Source organism: Cydia strobilella, chromosome 23 (assembly GCF_947568885.1).
Source record: "Cydia strobilella chromosome 23, ilCydStro3.1, whole genome shotgun sequence".
Classification (NCBI taxonomy): Eukaryota; Metazoa; Arthropoda; class Insecta; order Lepidoptera; family Tortricidae; genus Cydia; species Cydia strobilella.
Window position 1 is genome coordinate 1615976 of NC_086063.1, and position 26143 is coordinate 1642118.

Sequence of the window (26143 nt, forward strand, 5' to 3'; positions counted from 1 at the left end):
TGTCTTTTGTATATTGTAGTTTTAATGTACACTTGGGTTTGAAAAGGTAACATTTGCATTGTTTTAAGCCTACAAATACACTTGGGAGCAATAAAAAAACGGGTAATTTTAAATGGATATTTAAAGACCCATTATCAATAAAGTGACTCGTTTTAATTACTGTCGAGTATTTGAGAGACGTTATAAAAAGCTGTATACCTAGGTCATTAAATCATAGGCACCTACCCTATACTTTATATTTTCATACCTGTAGCATTTTGCAGGCGACAATTCATTCCACGGTTTATGTGTGCGAGGCAGGAAGTTTCTGGAGAAACGCACTGTTAAGGACCATGCCACAGAATAAGTAATAGTATTAACAATTTATCATACAGAACGGCCACGCACCGCCCCGCCCCGACTCGAATTACCTCGCCCAGCGACAGCAGATTGACGGCCGTTTGCCGGCCGCTCAGTACTATTTTTAAGCAACTCACACTATGACGCATCCAATTCTTTGAACGATCCCAATATAGCACAAGTAGTGGCACTACGTTTTGAACTCATACTTATAAATCGTAACTAATTAACTCAACTGTACTTTTATAGCATAAATAATAACTTAGGCACAAAGAAAACACTCGCGAGTCAAGTCATAAACATTCTAGACAAAAGTTGAAATTTGAGGGTAGTTTTAAGTTGAAACGTGACAAATGCGAATGCAATGGTAACGTTTCGTTTCACGCAAATCATAATATCAAGTATGTTATACAACTAAATATAACAAAAAGTTATTTTTTTTTGAAAATTTAGCTAAAGATTAAATATTTCGTATGGATAAAAAATGCAATTTTTTCAAAACTTTAAACGTCTGTAGAACCCTAATACCGTACTTGTATAACATTTTTAAATATATTTTTGTAATCTACATTTAATTACGCAACTTTTGAGAGGTCTTGCGTTGGTGAAAACTAAAAAAAAAAAATTCGGGACACCCTAGTGTACAGACGTGCCGTTCACACATAGAAACGCAAGTGATTTTTGATGTATAGCGTGTCCGCCCTGTGACCATGCGAACCATGTAAGTGACTACAAAAAAGCAAAGCTTACCTGTAACAGTGAGCGACGCGTTGGCCCTTATGACCTTATGCATCTGCGCGGGTCCCACTTGGCATTGGTATTCCGCTTCGTCCTCCAGCGTCGAGTTCACTATCCTAAGGTTGTAAACGCACTTACCTATAACAGTGAGCGACGCGTTGGCCCTTATGACCTTATGCATCTGCGCGGGTCCCACTTGGCACTGGGTACTCCGCTTCGTCCTCCAGCGTTAAGTTCACTATCCTAAGGTTGTAAACGCACTTACCTATAACAGTGAGCGACGCGTTGGCCCTTATGACCTTATGCATCTGCGCGGGTCCCACTTGGCACTGGATACTCCGCTTCGTCCTCCAGCGTTAAGTTCACTATCCTAAGGTTGTAAACGCACTTACCTATAACAGTGAGTGACGCGTTGGCCCTTATGACCTTATGCATCTGCGCGGGTCCCACTTGGCACTGGTACTCCGCTTCGTCCTCCAGCGTTGAGTTCACTATCCTAAGGTTGTAAACGCCGTGGCGGCGGTCGCCGATCATCGTATAGCGTGGGTAGCCGGGTATGACGGAGGAGAAGCCTGGGGAAGAAAATAGGTAAGTTAGAAATATGAAAATTTGAGCAAAAACATTTGGAACATGCAGGCTTAACCCATTAAACTATTATTAAGTAGAATTGAATAGAATAGAATTTTTAGAATATCATTTATTTCAGTATACACAGTTATACAATACATACAGAGAAAGAAAGAGAAAAAAAGACTTTAAACTGTATATTACACTGAAAAAGGTGAACACTCAGCATAATGCCAGGTCCTACAGAAGTAGTACGCTGACGCTGGTCTTCCGTGGACACCTGGTGGTATTATTAACTTATAACCGACACAAAGAACCAGTATTATGCGCCATGTTAATAATGTTGTTTTGACATCAAACAATAGAAGCGGAGCGTGAATCTCGCGACCTAAACGCGTAAGCGCCATGAATTTTGCGGCGCTTACGACGTCTTGGTCGCATGTTACAGGTTGTGATTGCGATAATTTCATTGCTTGGTATGGCTTTTCTATAGTAATAATAACTTAATGTCTTAACCCTAGTTCTGGGGGGCGTCGTGGTAGTAATTCCGCGATCACAATACGCACATTGCGGGAAACACCGGTGGCTATTAAACTTTAAGTCACAAAGTGTGGCCACTGACCCCATGGCAAAAGGAAGGCGGGAAAACCCATAACAAGGTGGTCCAAGGATATTATAGCCACAGCCGGAGAAAATTGGCTAATCAAGGCAAAAGACCGAGAAAGGTGGAAAGATATGGAGGAGGCCTATACCCAACAGGGGTCCTTAAAATAGTAAAAATGGAAAACAATAATATTACAAAACTTTTTTATCATGTAAAACTATTTAAGGAAAAATAAAGGCTTAAATAAATAAATAAATAAGGGGTAGGCCCTTACCCCTTTTTCTCAGTATTCAGTAGAAAGAGCCGAGGGGTGATTTGTAACTACATTCCCACACCGACAAAAAAAGCTTAACCGTAGTTGAACTTAAGACTTCGCTTCGCTTGTTCGACAACAAGTGTGATTTTTAGTGTTCCGTGCGAAACTTTGTTTTGACAAACGGAACACTTATGGGATCACTTCGGTCTTGCAAATCAGTTAAATGCGTTTTTTATTGATAGATTATGTGAATTTGTCACTCGAAACAGAGATGAATTGATCTCATAATCAACCTTCATAAACAAATCTCAAATAACTTAAATAGGTAAAAGAGATCTCTTATAAGACTAGGTAACAAGCAACCAACCTAATACTTTAAGAAAAAGGAAATTACTGTGATTCTGAACAAAAAAAGCATTACCTATCTATTCGTCAGTTACATTAGCAGTACTTCTCTCCTTTTGTGTTTCAAAAAGTTCAAAGCCTACACGATCTAGTTAATCTAGATATCAAACAGTCCAATCAAACTCCACACACAGTAAGACAGGCATCAAGTAGTGACAATCGCAATTGGCGCGACGCAACAACTCTCGGATCAGCGGAGCCATTGACAGCTAGAGATGACGGCACAACTGACAATCGCAATTGGCGCGACTCAGTGAAGCTATTGACAGCTAAAGATGAAGCTGAAGGGAAGCTGACCTGCTAGCATGAGCTGCGTTCTCGCGCGAGACACATCTAGCGCGACTTCAAGTGTGTCTCCCATGGAACGGGTGGAGTGAGGAGTCGGCGCGCATTTTACATTTGTACGGCCGCAAGCCGGTCGGCTTCTCGCGGACGCGGACGGCTTCGATCGGACTCCATCGCGTCTGCCATACATAATGTATAGCCACATTGAAAATGCGCTCCGTCATGGCCCGACTCCAGCCGGTAGATGTGAATACATGAGACGGTTGACTGCCTATATTAGGGCGTGAGTTACAAGAGGAAGCGTTTACAAGACAAGGTGAAACCATAAAAACGGATTATATCGCGTATATTGAATTTATACTACATCCCGACGTTTTATTTCATGAGTAACTATCGCGGTAACCGAAGGCAATATTAACCTTTCGCGACCCGTCGGCTCCCTGGGGAGCCAGCTATATGTACCGTATGCCGTATTATATGTCGCCATATTGTATTATGGTATTGTATGTTGCCATATTTGTTCGGGTCTCGAAAGGTTAAGACAAGTGTAGTTTTCAACGATACATGCATAGCCCTACTCAGTGAAGACACAGCTAGAGATGACGGTTGGTTGACTGTATTATTAACGTGCAAGTAACAAGAGGTAGCGTTTACAATAAAAGTGTAGTTTACACAAAGACAGACATAACTGATAATCGCACTCGGCTCGACGCGACAACATACGGATCATGGAGCTATTAACAGCTAGAGATGACTGAGGTTTGACTGCTATATTAGAGCGCAAGTTTCAAGACGTAGCGTTTACAAAAGTGCAGTTTACAAGACAGGCATAACAGACAATCGCAATGGCGCGACAACATACGGATCTGTGGAGCCATTGACAGCTAGAGATGACGGCTGGTTGACTGCTTTATTAGGGCGCAAGTTACAAGAGGAAGCGTTTACAAGACGTGTAGTTCTGTTTAGGTAAACCAATAGACGCATAACTGATAAACGCAATTAGCGCGACAACGTACTCGTACGGATCAGTGAAGCCATTGACAGCTGCAAGTTAAAAGCGATAGCGTTTATTTAACACAGTCGTAACTGACAATAGCAGTAGTAATAAAATCAAAATTACGGAAATATTACACATTACAATTTGCGCTTACCATTTTTTATAATTAATAAAACCTTATTAAAAGGAGGTAGATTCATTGTGACGTCACAAAATGCGTCGCCATACTATCAGATTAATTGTATTTGGCATTTCATAAACAGAAGCTGTTTTGATTAGACTATACACTACGCTATTGGCGCGACGCAAAGCTATGACAATTCACGGATCAATGACGCCATTGACTGCTAGAGATGACTGTATTATTTACCGCCCAAGTCATAAAATATAGCGTTTTGTAGCGTATAATACCAGAAACAGTCTCGTGCAAATTCAAGGCTCGGAACCGGTTTTTTCTTCATACAAAAATACCGGTAAATAAATAAAAGAGAAAACCTGAACTTCAATAATTTTGCGTGAAATACGACCTAAACTTTGATTCACTAGTAAGTTTTTTTGTATACGGAGTAAAAATATATCACATAACTACCAATGTCATCACATGTGGCAATACGATATCTCACAACAGATGTGAGAATTACAGACAGATTCCAAATAATGTTACCATTAACTTGTAATGCAATCCATTTTAGTTCGAAAAATATTATCTATCCAGTCTAATGCCTATATTATCCAGTAAAGGAATGGAACTAATGAAAAGAACCAAAAACTAGACTTTCTAGTCCATAACCAGAAAAAAACTAAAACATCTCAGAAAAAATGTAACAAACAACAGTCAAAATATTGCTATACGGACAACGAACCAAAACACATTACATCCCCTTCGTCGTGTTTTAAAAACAAAGGGCATCGTAAAGTCAAACCAAAGAGAATACGAGTACATCGGGAATCACGCAACGTTGACAGCCACAATGCAACATTCACTGCTTCGAATCACAACTCGGTCGAATACACTAGGCGTAATAAGTTATAGACAACTAGCGTTTTTGATTTTTTGTGATTTTTTTAGACTACGGCGGTGGCAAACAAGCTACCGACGTAGGCGGAACCTATGTACGCCTGCAACTCCAGAGGAGCTACAAGCGCGTTGCCGACCCTAACACTGCACCCTCGTTGAGCTCTGGCAACCTTACTCACCGGCAGGAACACAACACTATGAGTAAGGTCTAGTGGTATTTGGCTGGTTTTCTGTAAGGTACTTCCCTAGTTGGGCTCTGCTCTAGATCTGGAATGACATCCGCTGTGCTGTGTCCTACCACACAAAGCGAGATGACATTCACTGTGCCCATACCTCTCATTTGGACGTAGTTTAAGAACATACCCGGGTCCAACGAGCAGAGGAATCACCTGATGGTCAGCCCACTGCCATGGATACACAGAGGTGTTGTAAAAGCGTCGCCAGAATTTAATATACGCTCTTCTCTTGAAGGTTTGAAGGTCGTATCAGTCCGGAAATACCGCAGGCGACAGTTCATTCCACAGTTTAGCTGTGCGAGGCAGGAAGTTTCTGGAGAAACGCACAGTTGAGGACTGCTAAACGTCTAAGTGGTGAAGATGGAAATGTTATTGTGTTGTGAATACCCATGTAATAGTAATGAGTATAATAGATATATTCAAGTAATGAATAAAGAAACTCATTTGTTTGCAATTGTCGTGAAATGAAGTTAAAATCCCAGCTCATTTTAATTTCTTGCGGGCATTAAGTATTCTTTTAAAGGGAAATCACCTAACTTTTAAGACGTTAAAATAGAAACTTTCGTATCAGATACAGTCACAGATTTGTTGTGTTGTCAACAAAAATGGGTATATATTTAAGTTATCTAATAGATCATTGAACAACTCCGTTTTATTATAAAGCAATTATCTTTTTGATAATTTTGTTATTATGAAACATTTTATGGATGTATAAAAATAATAATTATTTTAAATTTACTCATGAATTCTTTATTATATGAGGTTTCATATCCAATTATCATAATTTAAATGAATACACAATTCGTGGTGATTGTGACAATCATTCGAATATTATTTATGATATCATTTTAATTGCCGAAGCACTATCAATACATTAATTAGACTATTTGTTTGAATTGCGAATGTATTGAAATGATCTGCGTTAATTAATAGTGTTGTACTTTAAAGCTATTTAACTTACAAAAGAAGAAAAGTTGTTCCATTTTGAAAACGTGAATTCGCGAATACAGATGAACACGAAAATGAAGTAAACGAGTATGAAAATGAACATAAGAATTAAGAGGACTCACCGAGTGCGAATCCATCTTTAGCCCACTGCACCTGCCCGGCCAGGTTAGCGACAGCACATTCTAGAACTGCCTCTGAACCCTCGTGAACTCGCAGGCTTCGGGGGACTATCCTGAAGTACTGCTGCTGGAAGCCGGCTACACACGCCAGCGCTGGAAAGAAGAAAATATGGTTGAGATATAAGTAAAACGAGCATTTCACATAAAAGATCTTTGTCGGGGACGTGATGCGTATGGTACCTTAATAACCATCATCATCATCATTAACTTAAGAGTTATTCTCTTGTCGGTGGAGTATCTTCCAGCTTTCCCTATCCTACGCCAGCTCTTTGACTTTTTGATACGACACGAACCCTACTTTTTCTTTCACTTGATCTAAAAAGCTGTGTCTGGGTTTTCGCCTACCCTCTTCCTTCCCATCTGCCCTTCCAGCATAGTTTTAAAGAAGAAGTCGTGTCGTATTAAGTGTCCAATAATTTTCCAGAAACCTCTAGAAATCTGTATTATTATCAGTATTACAGTTGAATTTAAAGCTAAATTATCATGACAAATATCGGCTTCTTAGCTTTACCAGTAGTTTTAAAGAAATGAATAGGCTGTTACTGAACCGGTGAGCTTCATCTTAGGCCCTGTCTTCACTTTCCATCAGGTGTGACTAGGGCCAATCGCCGATCAGTTTATATTAAAAAAAAAAAAAAAAATAGCGTCACGTACAGATATAGTGCATAATTATTTTCCATCGTTTCCATTTCAGTCAGTCTCGGTACAAAAAGTACTGAGGTTGACTGAAGTAACATGTCACAAATACGAACGTTTCCGATAAAATACGATGGAAAATACGACACTTTTCTGGAATGCCCCAAAGAGATGTAAATTTTAATTTAGTTTAAATATTACCTTCAATAGCTGTCTCATAAATATACTACTTTCTCGTTTATTTTCATTTTTTACGAACATTCTAATTTAGTTACTTTAAAAAGGTGATAAAATGTAGGTATTACAAGCGTATTTAACAATTAAGAATCTTTTACCTTCTTTGAAAATGCCGACAGTTAAAACTTGCTGTCAAATATAATTTGAAGATAACTAATTTAATACGTTTATAGAAGTAAAAAAATCTGCACTTAGCTAATAAAAAAAAACGATAATTAAGATAAGAATCAAATGTCATTGCACTTAAATAAAGTGCATTAGTCATACCATTAAGAAGATTTTAAAAACAGGACCGATTTTATGATACAAGAAATAAAATATAAAAATATCTATACACATCTCATTAGTTATTTTGAATGGTCCCTCCATAATATAGCCTTCGGTTACCGCGATAGTTATTCATGAAATAAAACTATTTAAACTGATCATTTGAGTGAACACAGTACAAACTAGTGAAATTGCAGTTTTGTCTAGCGAACATGGACATAATATTTATAAAAGTATGAAATGATAAAAGTAAGCTTAAGAACTGGGCCCGTTTTTGCGCAGACACCTTATTTACAATATTTACTTATTTTTAGTATATACTTATTTTATTTCTAAAAAATCTGCCTTAGGCACTTTTCTCTTCTGAGCGTTTTCCAAATTCATGTCTTCAAAATATTAACTTCTGGGGTTATTTTACTCAGAACTATTTGTACATTCACGCCTCATACATGGAAAAAAAAGTGTCCCAAAATTTTGTATGAAAATTTTTTTTTCTAGTGCGTCACGTTCATAATGAATAAATTATTCATACAAAAATGTGACGATCTGGAAAGGAAATCTTGGAACACATTTTTTCATATATGAGGCGTGAGGCGTGAATGTACAGATGATTCTAAATAAAATGAGCCCAAGAAGTCAATATTTTGAACACATGAATGAAATGTACTTTTATGTACTTTGAGGTTCCGTACCTCGAAAGGAAAAAAACGGAACCCTTATAGGATCACTTTGTTGTTCGTACATCCGTCCGTCTGTGTCTGTCAAGACCCTTTATCTCGGGAACGCGTGGAGGTGTCGAGTTTTAAACCATGTATTGATAGACCTGAGTCTACGGTCCGGTACAGGGAAAAATCTCAAAACTATTTTATAAAAAAAAAGAAATGTTTAATTTCTACGGAACCCTCGGTGGGCGAGTCCGACTCGCCCCAGGTAGCAAAGTGACGTCAGCGACGTCATAATGACGTAAATATGGCATCATAATGACGTCGCTGACGTCATAATGACGTATAAATGCTGTTAGGGGCACTTGTCCGCTTTTTTCCATTGACATTACACCACACCCTAAGATTAATTTATAATAAATCTGATATCACTTGAAGCTTCAAAAGGTCTAGCGGTCTTAAGGGAATAATCAGTCCTGTTTTAACTTCCAGTATTATGAACAAGAATGACAGGAAAATTATTTCTCTGATAGCAGGAAATCCATAATTTCTTCTTCAAGATAAAAACGACGGGGTCCCTTTCTTTGACATAATTATTGAAAGTCATAATGTAATGATTGTCATATTGCACTGCGGCGTACAGGCAATCACCACGGCTTCGCGCTTTGCACTACATCAACGTACTTCTCAAGTCGGCTCCGGACTGTGACGTTTTTGCCGGTAGTTGGAGGCTAATTTGTGAGGAATGCAAAAACCTTTGTGAGGCAATGGATGACCGTCCGTCCTCAGTTAGTTATTAATATTTCTTTGTATATTGTTTTATTTTGTGTATATACCTCGTTTCTTTGAATTTGTGTAAAAAAAAAAAATGTCATACCTAGTCCCAGATTGTATACTGTACCTTGTTTGTATGTATTACTTTCTGTCCTAAATTTCGCAGTGCATTAGTACCTACTGTAATGCTGTGTAATTTTTTTTAATCAATAAATAAATTATCATTAGTCATAATACTGAAACCGTTAACATTTCAGGATTTTCTTAAGGCTATCCTATAGATAGGTTAGGTTAGGTTTGTTTTATGGCAATCCTGAAAAGTTACGCGTTTCTAAGAAAAACAATATGACCAACGAAAATGTGGACAAACAATACATTACGACTTAAAACTATATGGGAAACAACAGACCCAAAAACAACAGCTGTAACGAGCATAGCTTTAAAGTCAAAGGTTGCGGGTTCGAAGCTCTGGCTATGTAGCGGTTTTGGCTTTAAATTAAATATCAGAAAAAATTAAAATAACAATGGGCCTTACACATAACTTAAAAAAAAATTACTAACCAACTAAAATAAATAGTTTAAAATTAAATGGACGTCGCAATCAATCGTAAAGAAGAATTTTCGACCGAGTGTGAATTGAAGCCCGAAGCTGAAGGCAAGCATCACACGTTAGGAAACAAAAGGTAAAAAAAACTGCCTAATTTCATACGTACATTACAGCCCTAGGTCAAAATTTAAAATTTACGGACCGATGCGACGTGTTTACGAATGATAAGAATTCCGTAAATACCTACTAAATGTTGTTTCAAGGTAACATTGTGTCCATTAGGTACATGATATTTTATGTAATTTATCTGTTAATTTCTCAAAATACTAACCTCAATTTAAAAAATCGGACAAGTGCGAGTCGGACTCACCCACCGAGGGTTCCGTACTTTTTAGTATTTGTTGTTATAGCGGCAATAGAAATACATTATGTGTGAAAATGTCAACTCTAGCTATTACGGTTCATGAAATACAGCCTGATGACAGACAGACGGACAGAGAAGTCTTAGTAATATTAGGGTCCCGTTTTTACCCTTACGGAACCCTAAAAAACAGTGTTCACGTATTTAGTATGACTTTAGCATGTCGCCTTGTGCGAGTTCGTTCACCCGTCGCCCACTCAAGAACCCTCATATTAGCTTGTATGGAGCCTAACCGAGTTGACTGGAAGAGGCTCTTAGGCTGTCTGGCGCGTTCTTAAGCCCCCCTTAAAAACCAGTGTTATGTGACCTAAAGAGACCTAGGAGCTAACTACAGCATTAAGGGCTGATTTAGGCTTTGTGCCTAAATTTATATGAATTTCATGTTAACAATTTTTGTTTTATACGATAATAGTACATTTCGATGCTAGTGCGGAAAGTATGTCATTACTTCACGAGTACCGAGATATCTCGGACTCAGGACGAGTGAAGAATGACATTTCCGCACGTGTATCGAACGACGTTTTTTTAATACAGTTGCGAAAAAATAAGAAATCAACAAGTAAGGAATGGAATTCGGAACGCTCTTCGGAACTTTTATATTATTAATTCTGTGACATCATTGACGTTGACATTATGAAGAGGTGTTTTTCTTCTAGATTTTATTCGACTAGAATAGATTTTGTTATTATTATTAAACCCACTTCAATGAGTTTTTTTTTTTTCAAATGCATGTTCTATAAGACAGAAACAATTGTATATATTAAAACATTGTACTATTATTACCTAAATATAGTTATTTACGATTATTTGTGTATCGTATATTTATAAAAACAATATCTAATGTTGCCTTTGGAAACTTAAAACATTCTTGCAGTAAGAAAATACGCCTCTTCTTTGACAAGCGTTCCGTTCCATTCAGACAACTTATTAAGAATGGTTTTTCAACATTAAAAAATAAACGTGTTATAATACTTATAATGATGAAGAGGTAAGTAATAAAATATGAAATATTATCATATTTTTCGTATTCTTACATTAACAGTAGGTTTTTATGTTGATTACGACGTTTAAAGGAAACTAATATTAACACTCATCAATAAGTAGTCATGAATTGGAACAAGTAAAAATTTAAAAAGATTGGAAAAGTAAATAGCACTAGTTCGCCTAAACCAACTTTCCGCACGCTAAACAGCCACGAAAAGTAGCACTTATTGTAAACTGTAACTGTATTAAAAAGTGATTTACTAACTACTACTACTACTAAATAATAATTTCGTACCTACGCGAAAAGGCACATCATTATAGCTGTTCCTTAGAATAATGTACAGGTTGGTGGTCTACCTCTATTTGTGTACCTGTGATAAACGAATAAAGAATTCAAGAGAGTCAAGAGTCAAAATATTCTTTATCCAATTGGCAACAATCACTTTAAAAAAAAAAAAAAAAAAAAAAATTAAAAAAAAATGTTATGTTAAAGTGTCAAGTCCTACAATCAGAGCAATTTATTGATCCAGTGATTATTGTTCATAAAAACTTGTCAAAATGTCAAATTTCATAATAAGAATTTCAGAAATTTTGTAGAATAAATGTCAAAAAATACGCATTACCTAATATATTCATTGAATTATTAATTTCATCATTATTAACATAACAACAAATATTTAATTATTTTCAATCACACTTAATCCCACGGTGTTTCATCATTCATGTAGTCTTGTGTGCTATAATAGGCTTTAGAGATAAGCTTACGTTTTACATAATTTTTAAATTTATTAACAGCCAATTCAGTGATGATATTTGGAAGTTTATTATAAAAAAAATTAAGAGTTTTACATCAGACTGGTTCGGTTGATCTTATTTCTCGTGAAGCTTGGAACAACGCATCTTGTAAGTGTGAAAAGTGTACATGAAAGCACTTGTTTTCCGTTCTTTTTACCTGCATTTTTTCAGTGAAAACCTGTGGCTGTAATATTTTTACAGAATATTTATAAAGTACAGTAACGAGGTAAAATTTAAAACTGACAATGAAATGAAAATTAAACGATTTAGAAATTTTTAAGACAAATTCAAATAGATTTTTTTTAGAGCATTTCGGTGTCAATATAATATATCACACCAGGCGGTCTTATCGCTAAAAAGCCATTTCTTTCAACATATGTAACATATGCAACATTCTAATAACATATTCAAATAGTTAGGTATTTTTTAGTTAGAAACAAGTACCTATTTATATATATTACTTATTATTATTTTCATTACTAATAATCATTATTATTATTTGCCAAGTAACTTAAATAAAAAAATAACTTCCTCATAATCATGAAGTTTCCAAGCTATATTTCATTCGATCACATCCCTTCCAATTAATAGAACCAACCTCAAACAAAAACTTGCATCAAAAATACCATCGTCCTATAACCACAATTAACACAAACACAACCTTATTATAACCACATAAGGTCCAAAGCCGGCCAGTCAAGTTACTGTTATACTATCCGCAAACCAAAACTGGCGACCAGGATCGTAGCTTCCCATTCACGCTTACGTGGCCACGGCGAGAGTGAGAGAGATAGTGAAATGACCTCGGTCGTCAGTTTGGTTTACGGCAGGTATCTGAACGCATTTCCTCGACAAAAACCGGTCGAGAAAAAACCGATAACCGGTAGATAGTAACTAGAAACCGGTAATTAGGATGAACTGCACCTGGCTTGGTATAGTCAGTCGAGGGATAAATATTAACATGTGTCCTCAGGAAGGATTTAAATCTAGGGCAGAGATGTGGGTTAGAGCCGGTGTAACTTTATTTGACGTTCATAAGCGCATGGTAGTATGCCTACTTGGAAAATAAACTTTATTTTTTTTAATTGTCTTCTTCGCTCTTCACTGGGTAATTGTGTACCAACAGTTTTTTTTATTATTATTGAAAAACTATCTCAAACTCAATTATAGCAAGTATGATGGTCTACTTTAAATCAGCATTAAGTAATATCAACATGCCTACCACAATAAAATTATTTTATTAAATTTTAAATTTTGGAGCAAAGTTGGCAGAATTTACAGTACTTATACTTAAGTACTATATTTAAGTTGGATGTCGCGATTAAGTATTTTGTGTTCAAAGTACATAACAACAGAATTACAAGAAAACTCACTTTTTGTAGGTTTACGTATTTTATGAATCGTTTTTAAAATATTTTTAATAATTATTGTAGTTAAATTTTTACAAGCTTTATTTATTGTTTATTTTATTTAATAAATAAACACATTTATTACTTGATTCTAAAACAAATACAGGCGACTGTGCACCTGTTGTTATTTAGTTTTAGGATACTTCTACTTTTATTGTTCTTGTGTGTTGTGTTTTTATTGTTTAGTGTAAGTTTTGACATTGTAAATCTACTTATATTTTGGATTTGTAAGTATTTATCTACTTACTCTTATTGTAATTGTGTTGACAATCCTTAATGGATTAGCTATAATTTTATTTTCATCAGTATTGTTATTATTTTCATTTTTATTTTTATTTTGACGATCATGATAGAAATTCTTATATTTTTGACATAAATGCAAACTTATTATGTAAATTGTCTTTCATGAAATAAATCATCTAATCTAATCTAATCTAATCTAATTGTCACATATTCAAAAACATTGTGTACCTACTAAATTTCTTAAGAAAGAAATATATATTTATACAATCTTACAAAAGAAGTAATTAGCAATATTGGAATAAAAATTGTAACTAGATTCTACCAACCAGATGGCTTTTAAAACTATCATAAGTAGGCACATTAAAAGTTGTTCGCAGAGCACATTCAAAAATATTACGTTTATATTTCCAAATTAAGAAGCAAAAATTTCTTAGAAAAGTTTAAATACCATTAAAGTCTGCTCCGTTTTTAGTATAATAACATATTACTTTAAGATGCTATTAAGCATAATTTTCTACGTGATAAAAATACTGACATTACTATTAAAAGTTAAATAGGAATTTTTCGTCTTACCATTTTGATTAAGCATTTTGATTGTTGCATCTGTTAGATCTTTTATAATTTCAAAAGACGAAGAAAATATGAAAAGAATGTTTAGTTTCTGGATAAATGAAAAAAATTATTTCACTAAAATTAAGCACCAATCGCGAGGAATATATTATAGCTAAAGTCGAGACGTCGGGGTTTTGGGTGCGGGAATGTTTTACACAAGCCAAAAAATAGGTAAAAACGGTAAAAACAGAAACTATTTTAACATTTCTAGCACATTTGAATTCATGGTTTGGTAATTTTTTCACAATTGTTAAGTTACATAACTTACACGAAATCATTCCCGCACCCAAAACCCCGATATATGGTCGGGACTAAGCTCACTCTGCATGGCATTTGCTTTGACAAAGTGGGGAAACGTCATGATTCGTGTCAAAGTTCTATGAAAGTACGACGTTAATGACATTCCCTAACTTTGTTTTGTTTAATCCAATGCAAAATTAGCTTTGACAAACTGACAAATGGTGTGATGTTTGACTCGTTTAGTAAATTTGCTTCACATGCACATTCGAGTTTCAGTTATTAGATCTGTTTCCAATGTCATATGGAAACAGATCAAGAAACTAAAACTCGGATTGGCCTGTTAGATTTGCGTACAATGTCCCTCACTGACTGTATAACATATATTAGTAGGCTGCACGCTTGTACGAAAAAAAAAAAAAAAAAAAAAATGTTCGCACAAACTATCGTGAGACATATTTCACGACGCACAACCGCCGCGGACACTCGTGCCTGAGGAAGGATTCCCAAAGAATCCGAAACATGTCGCCAAAAGCGACTAAAAATAATAGTGAGTAAAAACCGTACTGATCTAAATATTTAAAATGTTTTAAATAAAATATTTAAAATTTAAAAATGTTATTTATTATTTTAATATACATCCCAGCTTAATATTGCCGTTAAATCTATCGGATTTCGTTATAGAATCACACGACTCCTCTCTTATTGGACTATTTGTGTTATTGTTTAGCAAAGGCAAAGCACAACATCTTTAAAATATGAAAAATAACTTTATCACGATGCAATAAGGTCAGTTTTCGTATTGAGGCCATTTTTCTGCAACTGGTAAACATTTTCGCAAGTCTGCTTACATTTTATCCGTTGATACAAAAAGTTGGAAAGATGATACACAGGAAAAGCATCTCTGCGGTAAAGGTAATAGGGATTTTATTTAAAACATAAAAGATAATATTGGTCGCGGAGCTTTCATTCTTTTTGTATATTGGTAGCAAGTTATTATGAAATGTGTTGTCTACGAGATTATGGGCCTTGAGCTTTTACAAATGATGTTAGATTTATTTTTCCTCATTTTCTTTTGCTAGGGGCGTGCTTTTGCTTTTTGAAGATTATAGGTAAGTAACTAGAGTATATAATTCTAATAGGCACTGTCTTTTGTTTAAACGTACTTTTCAGATAGGTATCATATTATATTCACGTGTAGGGGAGACCGAGGTCAGATCGAGCTGGAAAAAATGACGTTTAGCCACGTCCCACCGTCCGCTGGTCCGTCATTATGCGCTCCTGCATTAGGACGATTATAAATATCGCAAAATTGACGTTGCTTCAACTTACCTCGGTCTCCTCTTCCTTTACTAATAAATACTGAGCCTATTTTTATGATTGAAGTATCAATAAATTTATTTTTTTATTTGAGTGGCATGAGCTTTTTTTTTAACCAATGTTCAATAAAACCGGCCAAGTGCGAGTTGGACTCGCGCACGAAGAGTTCCGTACCATTACGCAAAAAACGGCAAAAAATCACGTTTGTTGTATGGGAGCCCCACTTAAATATTTATTTTATTCTGTTTTTTGTATTTGTATAGCGGCAACAGTAATACATCATCTGTAAAAAAAAACAACTCTAGCTATCACGGTTCATGAGATACAGCCTGGTGACAGACGGACAGACAGACAGCGGAGTCTTAGTAATAGGGTCCCGTTTTTACTCTATGGGTACGGAACCTTAAAAACGGTAGATCAATACGTTACATATTTCAAATGTTTTACTCATTAATTAGTGTACATTATGCCAATGATTTTGATAATTATTCAACCTTTATTGACACAAGAAAAAACCTTACAGTACAAAAGGCGGACTTAATGCCATACGACATTCTCTACTAGTCAACCTTATTCTTACAGAGAACTCATTATCAATTCACCATTCTCGAGAATTGGGTCATGTCATAAATCAAAATGTACATCCTTCGACTAAACTTGGGGTAAAAACTTTTTGTGTAACGATACACCTGTATAATACATACACACAAAATTTAATATTCCTAAGAGAAAAGGGCCTAAAACATGTGTAATATTCAAAAAAAGACCTTATCATTCAGGCGTTTACGTCATTTTTGATGATACTTTAATACAAAAGTTGCATAACGTAAGCGCCTATAGTACGAAGGTACCTTTTCTTAAAGAGCCACACATATGTCTTTTTGGTTTAAAGATGAAGTATGTAGAAAGTTCTCCCCTATCCTAAGGGAGAACATTACAGGTGTGTTGTTTTTGTATACATATAGGTATATAAGTTTTATATTTATTTGTATTTTCATGGCAAAAACCAGAAACAGTGTCATATCAGAATTTTCACCCTGTACTTTTCATACAGGTTGTTTTTTTAATAATTTTTCATGCTTTCCCCAAAGTCAGTGACTTTTCATGTTTTAGGAAATTAAATCATTGCTAGTTTCTATGAAATCGGTCTCAATTAATTTATTTGGTAAGTAAAGGCACCTAAACGATACTCAAGAATAAAATGCCACAAACATTTAAATCAATGCGTGCATCGAAGAATTTTTCGAGTCCAACTATACACCTATTATACACTTGACAATAATTATTACGAGACCAGATTTTATACACCTCACTCACACAACTTAACACCTTTTACAAATTTCCACCATATGTATAACTAAATAAAGTTTAATTTAAAATGACACGAGAAGTTACATCTCACGCACACCTTAACGATCAAATATCGAAATTCCACCTTTTCACTAGCAAAATAAAGCTCATTTTTAAATGTTGAAAAGCTACTGATAAATTGTCGATACAAAAACGAGATCCAGGGATTATTATTGCTATTCCCTTACTTTAACGTAAGCGAGCTATCGCCTCATGAATGTTACCAGTACTAAGCGAGCCTCAAGATCTTTCACTAGTATGCGCATTTACAGTTCAACGTATACTGGATGTAAGCGGCGAATCGGTGAGCTGTTATAATGCCAGGATTATTACTTTTAAATTTCGAACGTTAGAGGGAATTTTATCAGTGGCCAGTGCTTTTTGAGGTTTCGTTGGGTTATGTTGGTATTACGGTTTTTGTAAAGGTTTTCATTTAGTTTGGAATGTAAAAAGGTTTGGGTTTACTTACACATCATAATAATATTTATTAGAGTTAGACCAAGAAAAGTCTGCAGAGATTTTGACAGCACACGCAGTGCCAGTGTTATTTATACGTCATAAGTTTGACGTTTAAAATAACATCTGCATCTTGGTGTAACTCTCGCTGTATAATATGTTTCAGGCCCAATAAGTTCGTGTTCTTCTCTCACTCTCACTGAGCGTAAGCGTGAGCGAGATAGTTATCATGTTATTTAATATAAATTTTTTGGTACGTTTAAATAAAAAAACTAATCGATACGTTCCCTCAAACAAAATATTACCTATTTTTAAAAGCAATTTTCTTATTTTTCGTAAAAACTAGTGCCTACGTCACGTCAAGCAGACCCCAGGCTCCCATGAGCCATGAAAAAAAAAACAGTTAAAAATTTAATCGTACTTCACTTTTGAATGTGATATTTTTATGAAATTCCAGAAAACACGAACATACAAAAGGAAATAAATCTCACAAAGCTAGCGAATTATTTTCTAAGCCCCCAAAGCCCCACATGATGGCACGCTTGTCTTTGTTGTCATTTCATCTCACTGTCACACAGTGTAGGGACGATGACAGTAGCTATCTTTAAAGAAATTTTAAACTGAGAAGTAGGGGAGACCGAGGTGACTTTTGAGAAAGGAGAGTTGTGACATTGGCGATTTTTTGGAACCTATTAACTGTTAGCGAGCTCGCAACAGTGCGCGTTTGTTAGCTAGTAACTTGAACTAACAAACGCGCGCTATTGCGAGCTCATTATTAGTTAATAAATTTCAAAAAATCGACGATGTCAGAACTCTCTTCTGTCACAACTCACCTCGGTCTCCCCTAAGTTTGACTAACAGGAGTTAGAAATGAAATCAAAAGAGATAAATCAATGTTAATGCAAAAATAAAAGGACTATATCGCCGCTATACTTACTCAACCTCGTATCTGCAACACTCATTTGATGACAAAAACACCCGTATTCCGAATGAAAGAAAAGCGACATTTCCATCAAATGATTGTTGCAGATATGAGGTTGAGTAAGTATAGCGACGATATGCCATTGGGCATTTTCTAGCATCTTTATTTTTCCAAAGCATGCAAAGTTTTGCATGTTAATTATAAGATGTAATGTTTTGAAAAGATGTGTCCCGCCGAGTTTGTTGCCGGTCCCATATTGGGATACCCTCCTCCAACTGAGGGAGTATTAAAATTTTCTCGGGGCAGAGGTGTAGGGTTAGAACCGGCGTAGCTTTATTTGACGTTCATAAGCGCATTGTAATATGCCTACTTCACTACATAGTATAAAACGAAGTCGCTTCCTGCTGTCTGGATGGATGTCTGTCCCTATGTATGCTTAGATCTTCAAAACTACGTAACGGATTTTGATGCGGTTTTTTTTAATAGATAGAGTGATTCAAGAGGAAGGTTTACATGTGTAATACATCAGCATTGCACCCGTGCGAAGCCGGGGCGGGTCGCTAGTGAATAATAAACTTTATAATATTGTCTTCGGTTACCGCGATAGTAACTCATGAAATAAAACTATGAAAACGCTGTTTTTTTTTTTTATCGCGTATATATATATCTTTACTTGAAAATAATTGTAGTGTATAACTAGCCTTATGAACCGATTTTGCATGTACAACCAGCCTTAAAGTTTGTAGTCTACGATTGTTCATTATTTTAGTATGTGGGTATTTTTGCACTTTGTAATTTTTCCTCAGTCACCCGTTGACCACGAACGCTGTAAAGGGTTCGAAACGTCGGGATGTATTATAAATTCAATATACGCGATATAATCCGTTTTCATAGTTTTATTTCATGAATAAACTTTTTCTTTAAACGTCATCCGACTTTTCATCATTCGAGTATGTGAAAACGCTCTTACTATTATTTATTTTCTGCTTACGCGTTGGTCAAGCCATAAATTGTCGCGATCAAAAATTGACGAAGGATCCCTAAACCTCGAGTTTACGACTCCTATCGGAGTGATTCCACGCACACTGATTTAAAACGCATTTGTGACGGGATCCAGTTTGGTTTATTGTCTTTATTGATTGGAGTAAGAGTAAGACACAACAGTGCCGCGGTTCGTGAATGTTTTTACGAACAAAGGAATTAATCGCACTTTAACTATCGTGAGACATATTTCAAAATATTTATCAGTACGGTTTTTACTCACTATTATTTTTAGTCGCTTTTTGCGACATGTTTCGGATTCTTTATTCGGATAATAGTGAGTAAAAACCGTACTGATAAATATTTTGAACAAAGGAATTATTTATAGTACTTCAGTGGCTACTTATTATGATTGATATGCTTAAAATGAAGATTTCCCATACGATTCAATTTAGGGCAAATCCAGAGAGGAATATGGGGGCGTTTGTATGGAACGGCCTTTTTCCGCTGTCGTCCACTTTAAATACCTCTCTCAATACCGTCCTCTGATATCCATTTCTCCTTATCTGTATATGACCAAACTAGCCTCTGCGTGGAATGTTTTTTTTATTTTATTTTTTTTATTTAAAAGGTCTGCCAACAGCGGTTACAATTATACATTGTTAGGTTACGTTGTTACATTCGATTCCATAGACATAGTATAGTAGTTATAGACATGAAACCGAGCGACCAGGGGTAAGAGAAAGACATATTCATGTATTGACAGGTTAATGTATGGCAGCATAATCCTTTTTCTCTTTCACTTATAAATTTCGGTATTTCGCCGTCGCCTCCTACCTATGCTGCCATAACCCGACCATAAGAAAAAACCCGGTCGGTGATAAGGACAAAGCATGCCACTATTCTCTCTTTCCTCTTATAGGAATCGCAATAAGACTATCTTTCTCTATCAAAGAGTGTCAGGCCTTTGTTCGATTCTAATATGTTGATCATAAAAACTATCCTACGTCGTTCTCCGCGCCTCAAACAATCTCCACAGTTATTAATTTTCGCTAAAATTGGTTCAGCACTTCTAGCGTGAAGAGGTAACAGACAGACGGTTATTTTAGCATATAAATGGTAAGGAAGTATAAACGTACCCGATTCGAACCATGCTTATAATGTCACGCCGATACGATACTGATCTGTCAGTTTTAAAAGTGACATTTCTTCAATCAAAAATGTTACTTTTGACACTGACAGCATTGTTCGAATTGGGCCGTTAGTATAAATAATAGTAGGGATAGTTATTATGAAGTTGTTCAAACAAACACTTATCTCCCTTTTAATAAATGCAAGTGCAATTTTTCTTTGTGCCAGACATGCCAATAAAAATCAGTTAGTCTGTGTTGAGCATTTCTTCAAATCTCTATCTTATTAGTACGACTTAAGGTTGAAATTCCAAGCGAAACTGCCACAAGAACTAAGTGTTTTGAAGAGACACTTGGTTAGTGTCCATCTTTTCAAGTAGTTGTCAATAGGAGACATTTGCGTCAATTTAATGTGGCATTTGTGTCGTTCTGTGTAAAAAGGAAACAGATGGCATAAGCACACTAACACCTTACTCGTTAAGCAACTTCCGTTAATAATTGTGATAAACAAACGTAATAAATAAATAAAACCGGCCAAGTGCGAATCGGACTCGCGCACCGAGGGTTCCGTACTTTTTTAGTATTTGTTGTTATAGCGGCAACAGAAATATCTGTTATCTGTGAAAATTTCAACTGTCTAGCTATCACGGTTCATGAGATACAGACGGACAGACGGACAGACGGACAGCGGAGTCTATATTTATAAATATTTATATTTACAAAGTATTTCTCAAGCCTTAGTCAAGAATTTATTAGAAATGTTTAATAAGTGACGGGTAAAGCGTAAAAGCTATCAAATGTAAAACGGGGGTATAGACCTTTCGACTTTTAAACGTACTTTTGTACGAAAAGACATTCTACAGTCACTTTCAATAATATGTTACCCTTCGAAGGCTGCAAAAATATGTGACACGTTCTTATGGCTCTACAAATACAAATTGTTTGTCCTCTAATATCATTTTGAAATTTTTGTTTGTTAGAAAGAAGAAAAATTAAACAAAGTTTGGCTATCATAGTTCATACTTTGACAATTTAAAATTTTAAAGGGTTTTCTGCAACTTTATGTACATGTTGGCAACACTGGCGCAGCGTACTACGTAGGCGAACAACATGCGCGGCTCGGGGTGAATCAATCCTTTGATACGTATAGAAGTGTCCTACGTGGGCGATCTCGTTGCGAACGCGAACGCCGCTTCGCTTCGCGTTCGTGAGTGTTAGGCATCAGATGTGCTAAATAATTTTTCTTGAATTTAGTGGAATTTTACTAACTATTGGCTTAAGTACAATCTAAGAAATTGTAATATAAGGCCTCATTTTTTAACCTCAATAGTAAGTTATTAAGGTCAACATGGAATGCCTTTAACCTAATTTGTAACAAAAAGGCAATAATCCCAATACTACCCCAACCTCCACCAAAAGAGCACATACGCCATATTGACAAATGTCCTTTACAACTTTTCCGGCTCGATGTATCGGATACGATGTCAAACGCACCACTCGATCATAGAGCTACAGATTCCAGGGTACTATTTATCATGCCTTTACCCTAATTCCTGTATTAATGTTGGTCTCTCCGACGAAAATACGATGACGGATCTATGCGTTACCACGGAGTTACTAAAAGTAGAAAAAAAAAAAGAAATATTACATTCAACTAGATAATAGAAGTATTTTTTTAAAACACAAACGAGACCAATTACACATTAAAAAAGTAGAAAGGATAAAGTTCCACGAAATGGCCTCATATCAGCATTCAGCATGTTGTTGGCGACTTCCAGAGCCTTATATAAGCATGTCATACCAAGGTTTCGTTGGTTCTACCTTACGCTATGGGGTTATCTAATGGGGTAATTCAATCAACAAGGAGACCGTTTTAAAGCACAAAACATATGATTGTGATTCTAGGGCTAAAGCAAATTGACAGCAGAGCTGTGTGTGTCGCTTTTTAAAGAGCTGAATTACCTATTGTGACTGTCCCTTGTCTCCTTATTTTTACACGTCCATGTTTGTCAGAACCATCATTTTTGACACGATCTCTAAGGTATTTACTAGAAATTCCAGGTACCCTCAGTTTTCGAGGGAAATTATCTTAGCTGTGTCTACAAAAACTGACCTAATGCGCATTTGCGCTCTACACATCACACGCTGTGAGATAAAATAAATCCAATTATCTTGTCATTCATTTCTGTGTCTGTTTTCGGGAATTCTGCGAGTTTCTGTAGTAACCCCAGTGTCTGTCTCTAATTGATGGCGTCACGTTATTTTTCCACATTAATTGTTCCGTTTTCCCGGACGTTAGCGTCGCGGCCATTTTGATTCCAAGCGAAAACGGGCCTTAAGGCAAACTGGCTCTTACGGCAGTATCAACCACACTACAATACAAATAAAACAGTCTAGGTCGTAAGTACCAAAGTCACTACAGTAATTTTTCCTTGATCGACGCAATTTGTTCTGATCTTATTAACTTTAAAATACCTACTGCTTTTATAAGCTTTTTTGTTACGTCTTAAAAAGGCATAAGTTAATGGCAGTTTAATTAGAAATAGCAATTGTTTTAAAAACACATAGTATATAAATCCAGCTACCTTTTAGGGTTCCGTACCCAAAGGGTAAAAACGGGACCCTATTACTAAGACTTCGCTGTCCGTCCGTCTGTCACCAGGCTGTATCTCATGAAGCGTGATAGCAAGACAGTTGAAATTTTCATAGATGATGTATTTCTGTTGCCGCTATAACAAAAAATACTAAAAACAGAATAAAATAAATATTTAAGTGGGACATACAACAAACGTGATTTTTTTGGTGTTTTTTTGCGTAATGGTATGGAACCCTTCGTTCGCGAGTCCGACTCGCACTTGGCCGGTTTCTTGTCAGCTTATGAAAGCTCATACTTTCCCTCCAGGGCCCATTAATTGTTTCCACCCTTTTATACTAAGCCTTAAAGTTTCCTTTTAAACTATGAAGTTTAAAAGGAAACTTTGAAGTTTAAAAGGAAACTTTAAGGCTTAGTCTAAAAGGGTGGAAAAAATTAATGGACCCTGGAGGGAAAGTGCCTTAAAACCTTAAGTTAGCTCATTTTAAACATTTCTTTATTTTTAAAAAGAAACGAAACTGTAAGTAGTTAGTTTGTGCCGGTTCTAGCCCCTCCTCCTCCTCCCGTTCTAGACCAAAACTTTTCCGCTAGGGGGCGCCACTAGTTAGTTTGGCAAAGATCCGTCAGATGGCGCCACTAGTTAGTTTGGCAAAGATCCGCTAGATGGCGCCACTTGCTAGTTCCATAAAAGTCCGCCAGAGGCGCCACTAGTTAGTTCTAAAAATATCCGCTATGAAATGTATAGATGGCGCCACTTGTTAGTTCCGCAATGATCCCCGCTAGATGGCGCCACTGTGTATGTGTAAGAGCGCCTGTTGTTATTTTCATAGCAAATCCGTTAGATGGCGCCACTTGTGAGTTCCATAGAAATCCGCCAGAGGCGCCACTAGTTAGTTTGGCAAAGATCCGTGAGATGGCGCCACTTGTTAGTTCCGCAATGATCACCGCTAGATGGCGCCACTTTGTATGCGAGTTATCGATTCGCTTAATGGTTCTCGATGAAATGTATAGATGTCGCTAGAGTCAGTGGACGTGGAAGTTTTAGTTCCAAAAACATCCGCTACAAAAAGGTATAGATGAGCTGCCGTCCGAGTAGTTCTAAAAAAGTTCGCAGCTAGTTAGGCAAAGATCCGTTAGAGGAAGCTACGTTTCAAAAGTGCGCTAAGAAATGTATAGATGTCGCTAGAGTCAGTGGACGTGGAAGTTTTAGTTCCAAAAACATCCGCTACAAAAAGGTATAGATGAGCTGCCGTCCGAGTAGTTCTAAAAAAGTCCGCAGCTAGTTAGGCAAAGATCCGTTAGAGGAAGCTACGTTTCAAAAGTGCGCTAAGAAATGTATAGATGGCGCTCGCTAGCAGCACTGAGTACACTTTGTAAGCTAAGTTTATAAAGAAAAAAAAAAAGAAAAAAAAAAGAAAAAAGTGACGGGGTGGCGCATCCATGCACAGTGGCTAAGGTCGGATTCGAACCGGCGCTATTCTTTAGCTAACCGGGCTAACGTCTCTCATTCATGATGATGAACCCTTAGGCCACCTCGTCACTGTATAACAGGTTCAAATTTCGAGACTATATGTGAGCAGCAGCAGCAGAATCATAGTAGGACTAGGCGTTGTGTGAAATTTGCAGCGAGTCCTACTGGAATGTCGGAATGTGGCATCACAGCAGTGACACGTGCAAATGAGGTATGCACCCAGACACCCCGCCCCCTACGCCCACTCAGCCGCGTACGCATTCCATGATTACGTCATGCGTCTAGACACCCGGCGCATGACGCAAGTTATTCTCTCGCCCAGTTGTTGTCGGCCAGCCAACCTCACGCCACGTCACGCAGTACGGTGTCGTTTGAGCTCGCGATTCGTAAACAATATTTTTATAAAACAGTCATCTTACTACCATATTCTACTACTACTACTATTCCAGTGTCACAACGAATATCGCGTTATAGTCAATAACGATGGATCTGCAAGCTTCATCACATGCCAAATGTAAGTTTTTATTTCAATTATATACAAGTTGTACTAACATGTTGAGTATTTAAACTCTGTTCTATGTAATTTGAAAATCTATCACTTTTACACTTGCTTACTTTTAATATAAATAATTACAATATTTTGTATTATATCTTCCCCAGCTGCAGCTGACACGACTGACGGTACCAACACCACCACCACCACCACCACTTGGTGCTGCCAGTGCTGGTTGTCCACCATTAAAACAGGCGGCGGCGGCGTCGGCGGCAGTGGCTGTAGCAGTTCCACTTCTCAATCGCCACCAGCAGCAGCAGCAGCAGCAGCAGCACAACCGATGACAACAACAACAAAAGCACAAGACGATGGGGCCATGTACTGCTGCGATACCGAGAGCGATACCAGCAGCAGCAGCAGCAGTGATGAAATGAAAATCAAGTGGCTAAAAGCGTTCGAGGACAATACTCTGATTAAAAGATGGCGCCTGCCCATGGCATTACACACATTTAGAGGGGAAGTAGCGAAATTGTTGAAACGTATATATTTCGAAGGTCACCATGCAGACGATTGTCATGTTTACTGGTTAATTGTAATGTGGTATGATTTAAACGATACAGTGGAAGAGATTGTGGAAGACGCTCAAATCAACTATCAAGACTGGATTGTGTTATTAGGCGGTGTTAAAGCGGAACTTTTTTCACGTGCAGTGTTCAATATGAAATCTTTTAATTGTTTGATCAATGTTATATTTTGTGTGGTAGGTCCGAACATAATAGCTTCCGGTGATTATGAATGTGTGTAAGAGTCCTCGTACAGATATAGATGTTTTTTTTCCCATTCTAATTGTTTAATTTTAAATTGCTAGCTCGCTGCGAATGTATAAATAGGTACTACACAATTATAAAATAAATATATATATATATATATATAGAGAGATGTTTTTATTGAATGAAACCTCATTGACTTAGAGTAGATAAATATTTATTGAGAAAAAAAAGAAAACTTAGACAATGTTATCTTTATCTATC

At 36.6% G+C, this 26143-nt stretch overlaps 2 protein-coding genes across 3 annotated transcripts in view; both read right to left on the reverse strand.

The window, feature by feature from the left end:
• Positions 1 to 1277, reverse strand: part of LOC134751772 (nephrin-like) — a 267799-nt gene extending 266522 nt beyond the window's left edge. The window contains exon 1 of one of the 2 annotated variants that reach the window (XM_063687242.1): positions 1216 to 1277. In XM_063687242.1, the coding sequence (XP_063543312.1) occupies positions 1216 to 1258 (43 nt within the window). In that variant the 5' untranslated portion in view covers positions 1259 to 1277. The other variant, XM_063687241.1, reaches the window with a different exon arrangement.
• A 100-nt stretch (positions 1278 to 1377) lies between these two features.
• The window catches only part of LOC134751677 (irregular chiasm C-roughest protein-like), a 77846-nt gene continuing 53080 nt past the window's right edge, over positions 1378 to 26143 (reverse strand). Inside the window, exons 3-4 of the mRNA XM_063687122.1 lie at positions 6516 to 6665; positions 1378 to 1649 (exon numbers count right to left, since the gene is read on the reverse strand). Of these exons, the coding sequence (XP_063543192.1) occupies positions 1378 to 1649; positions 6516 to 6665 (422 nt within the window). The remainder of the gene's footprint in view (positions 1650 to 6515; positions 6666 to 26143) is intronic.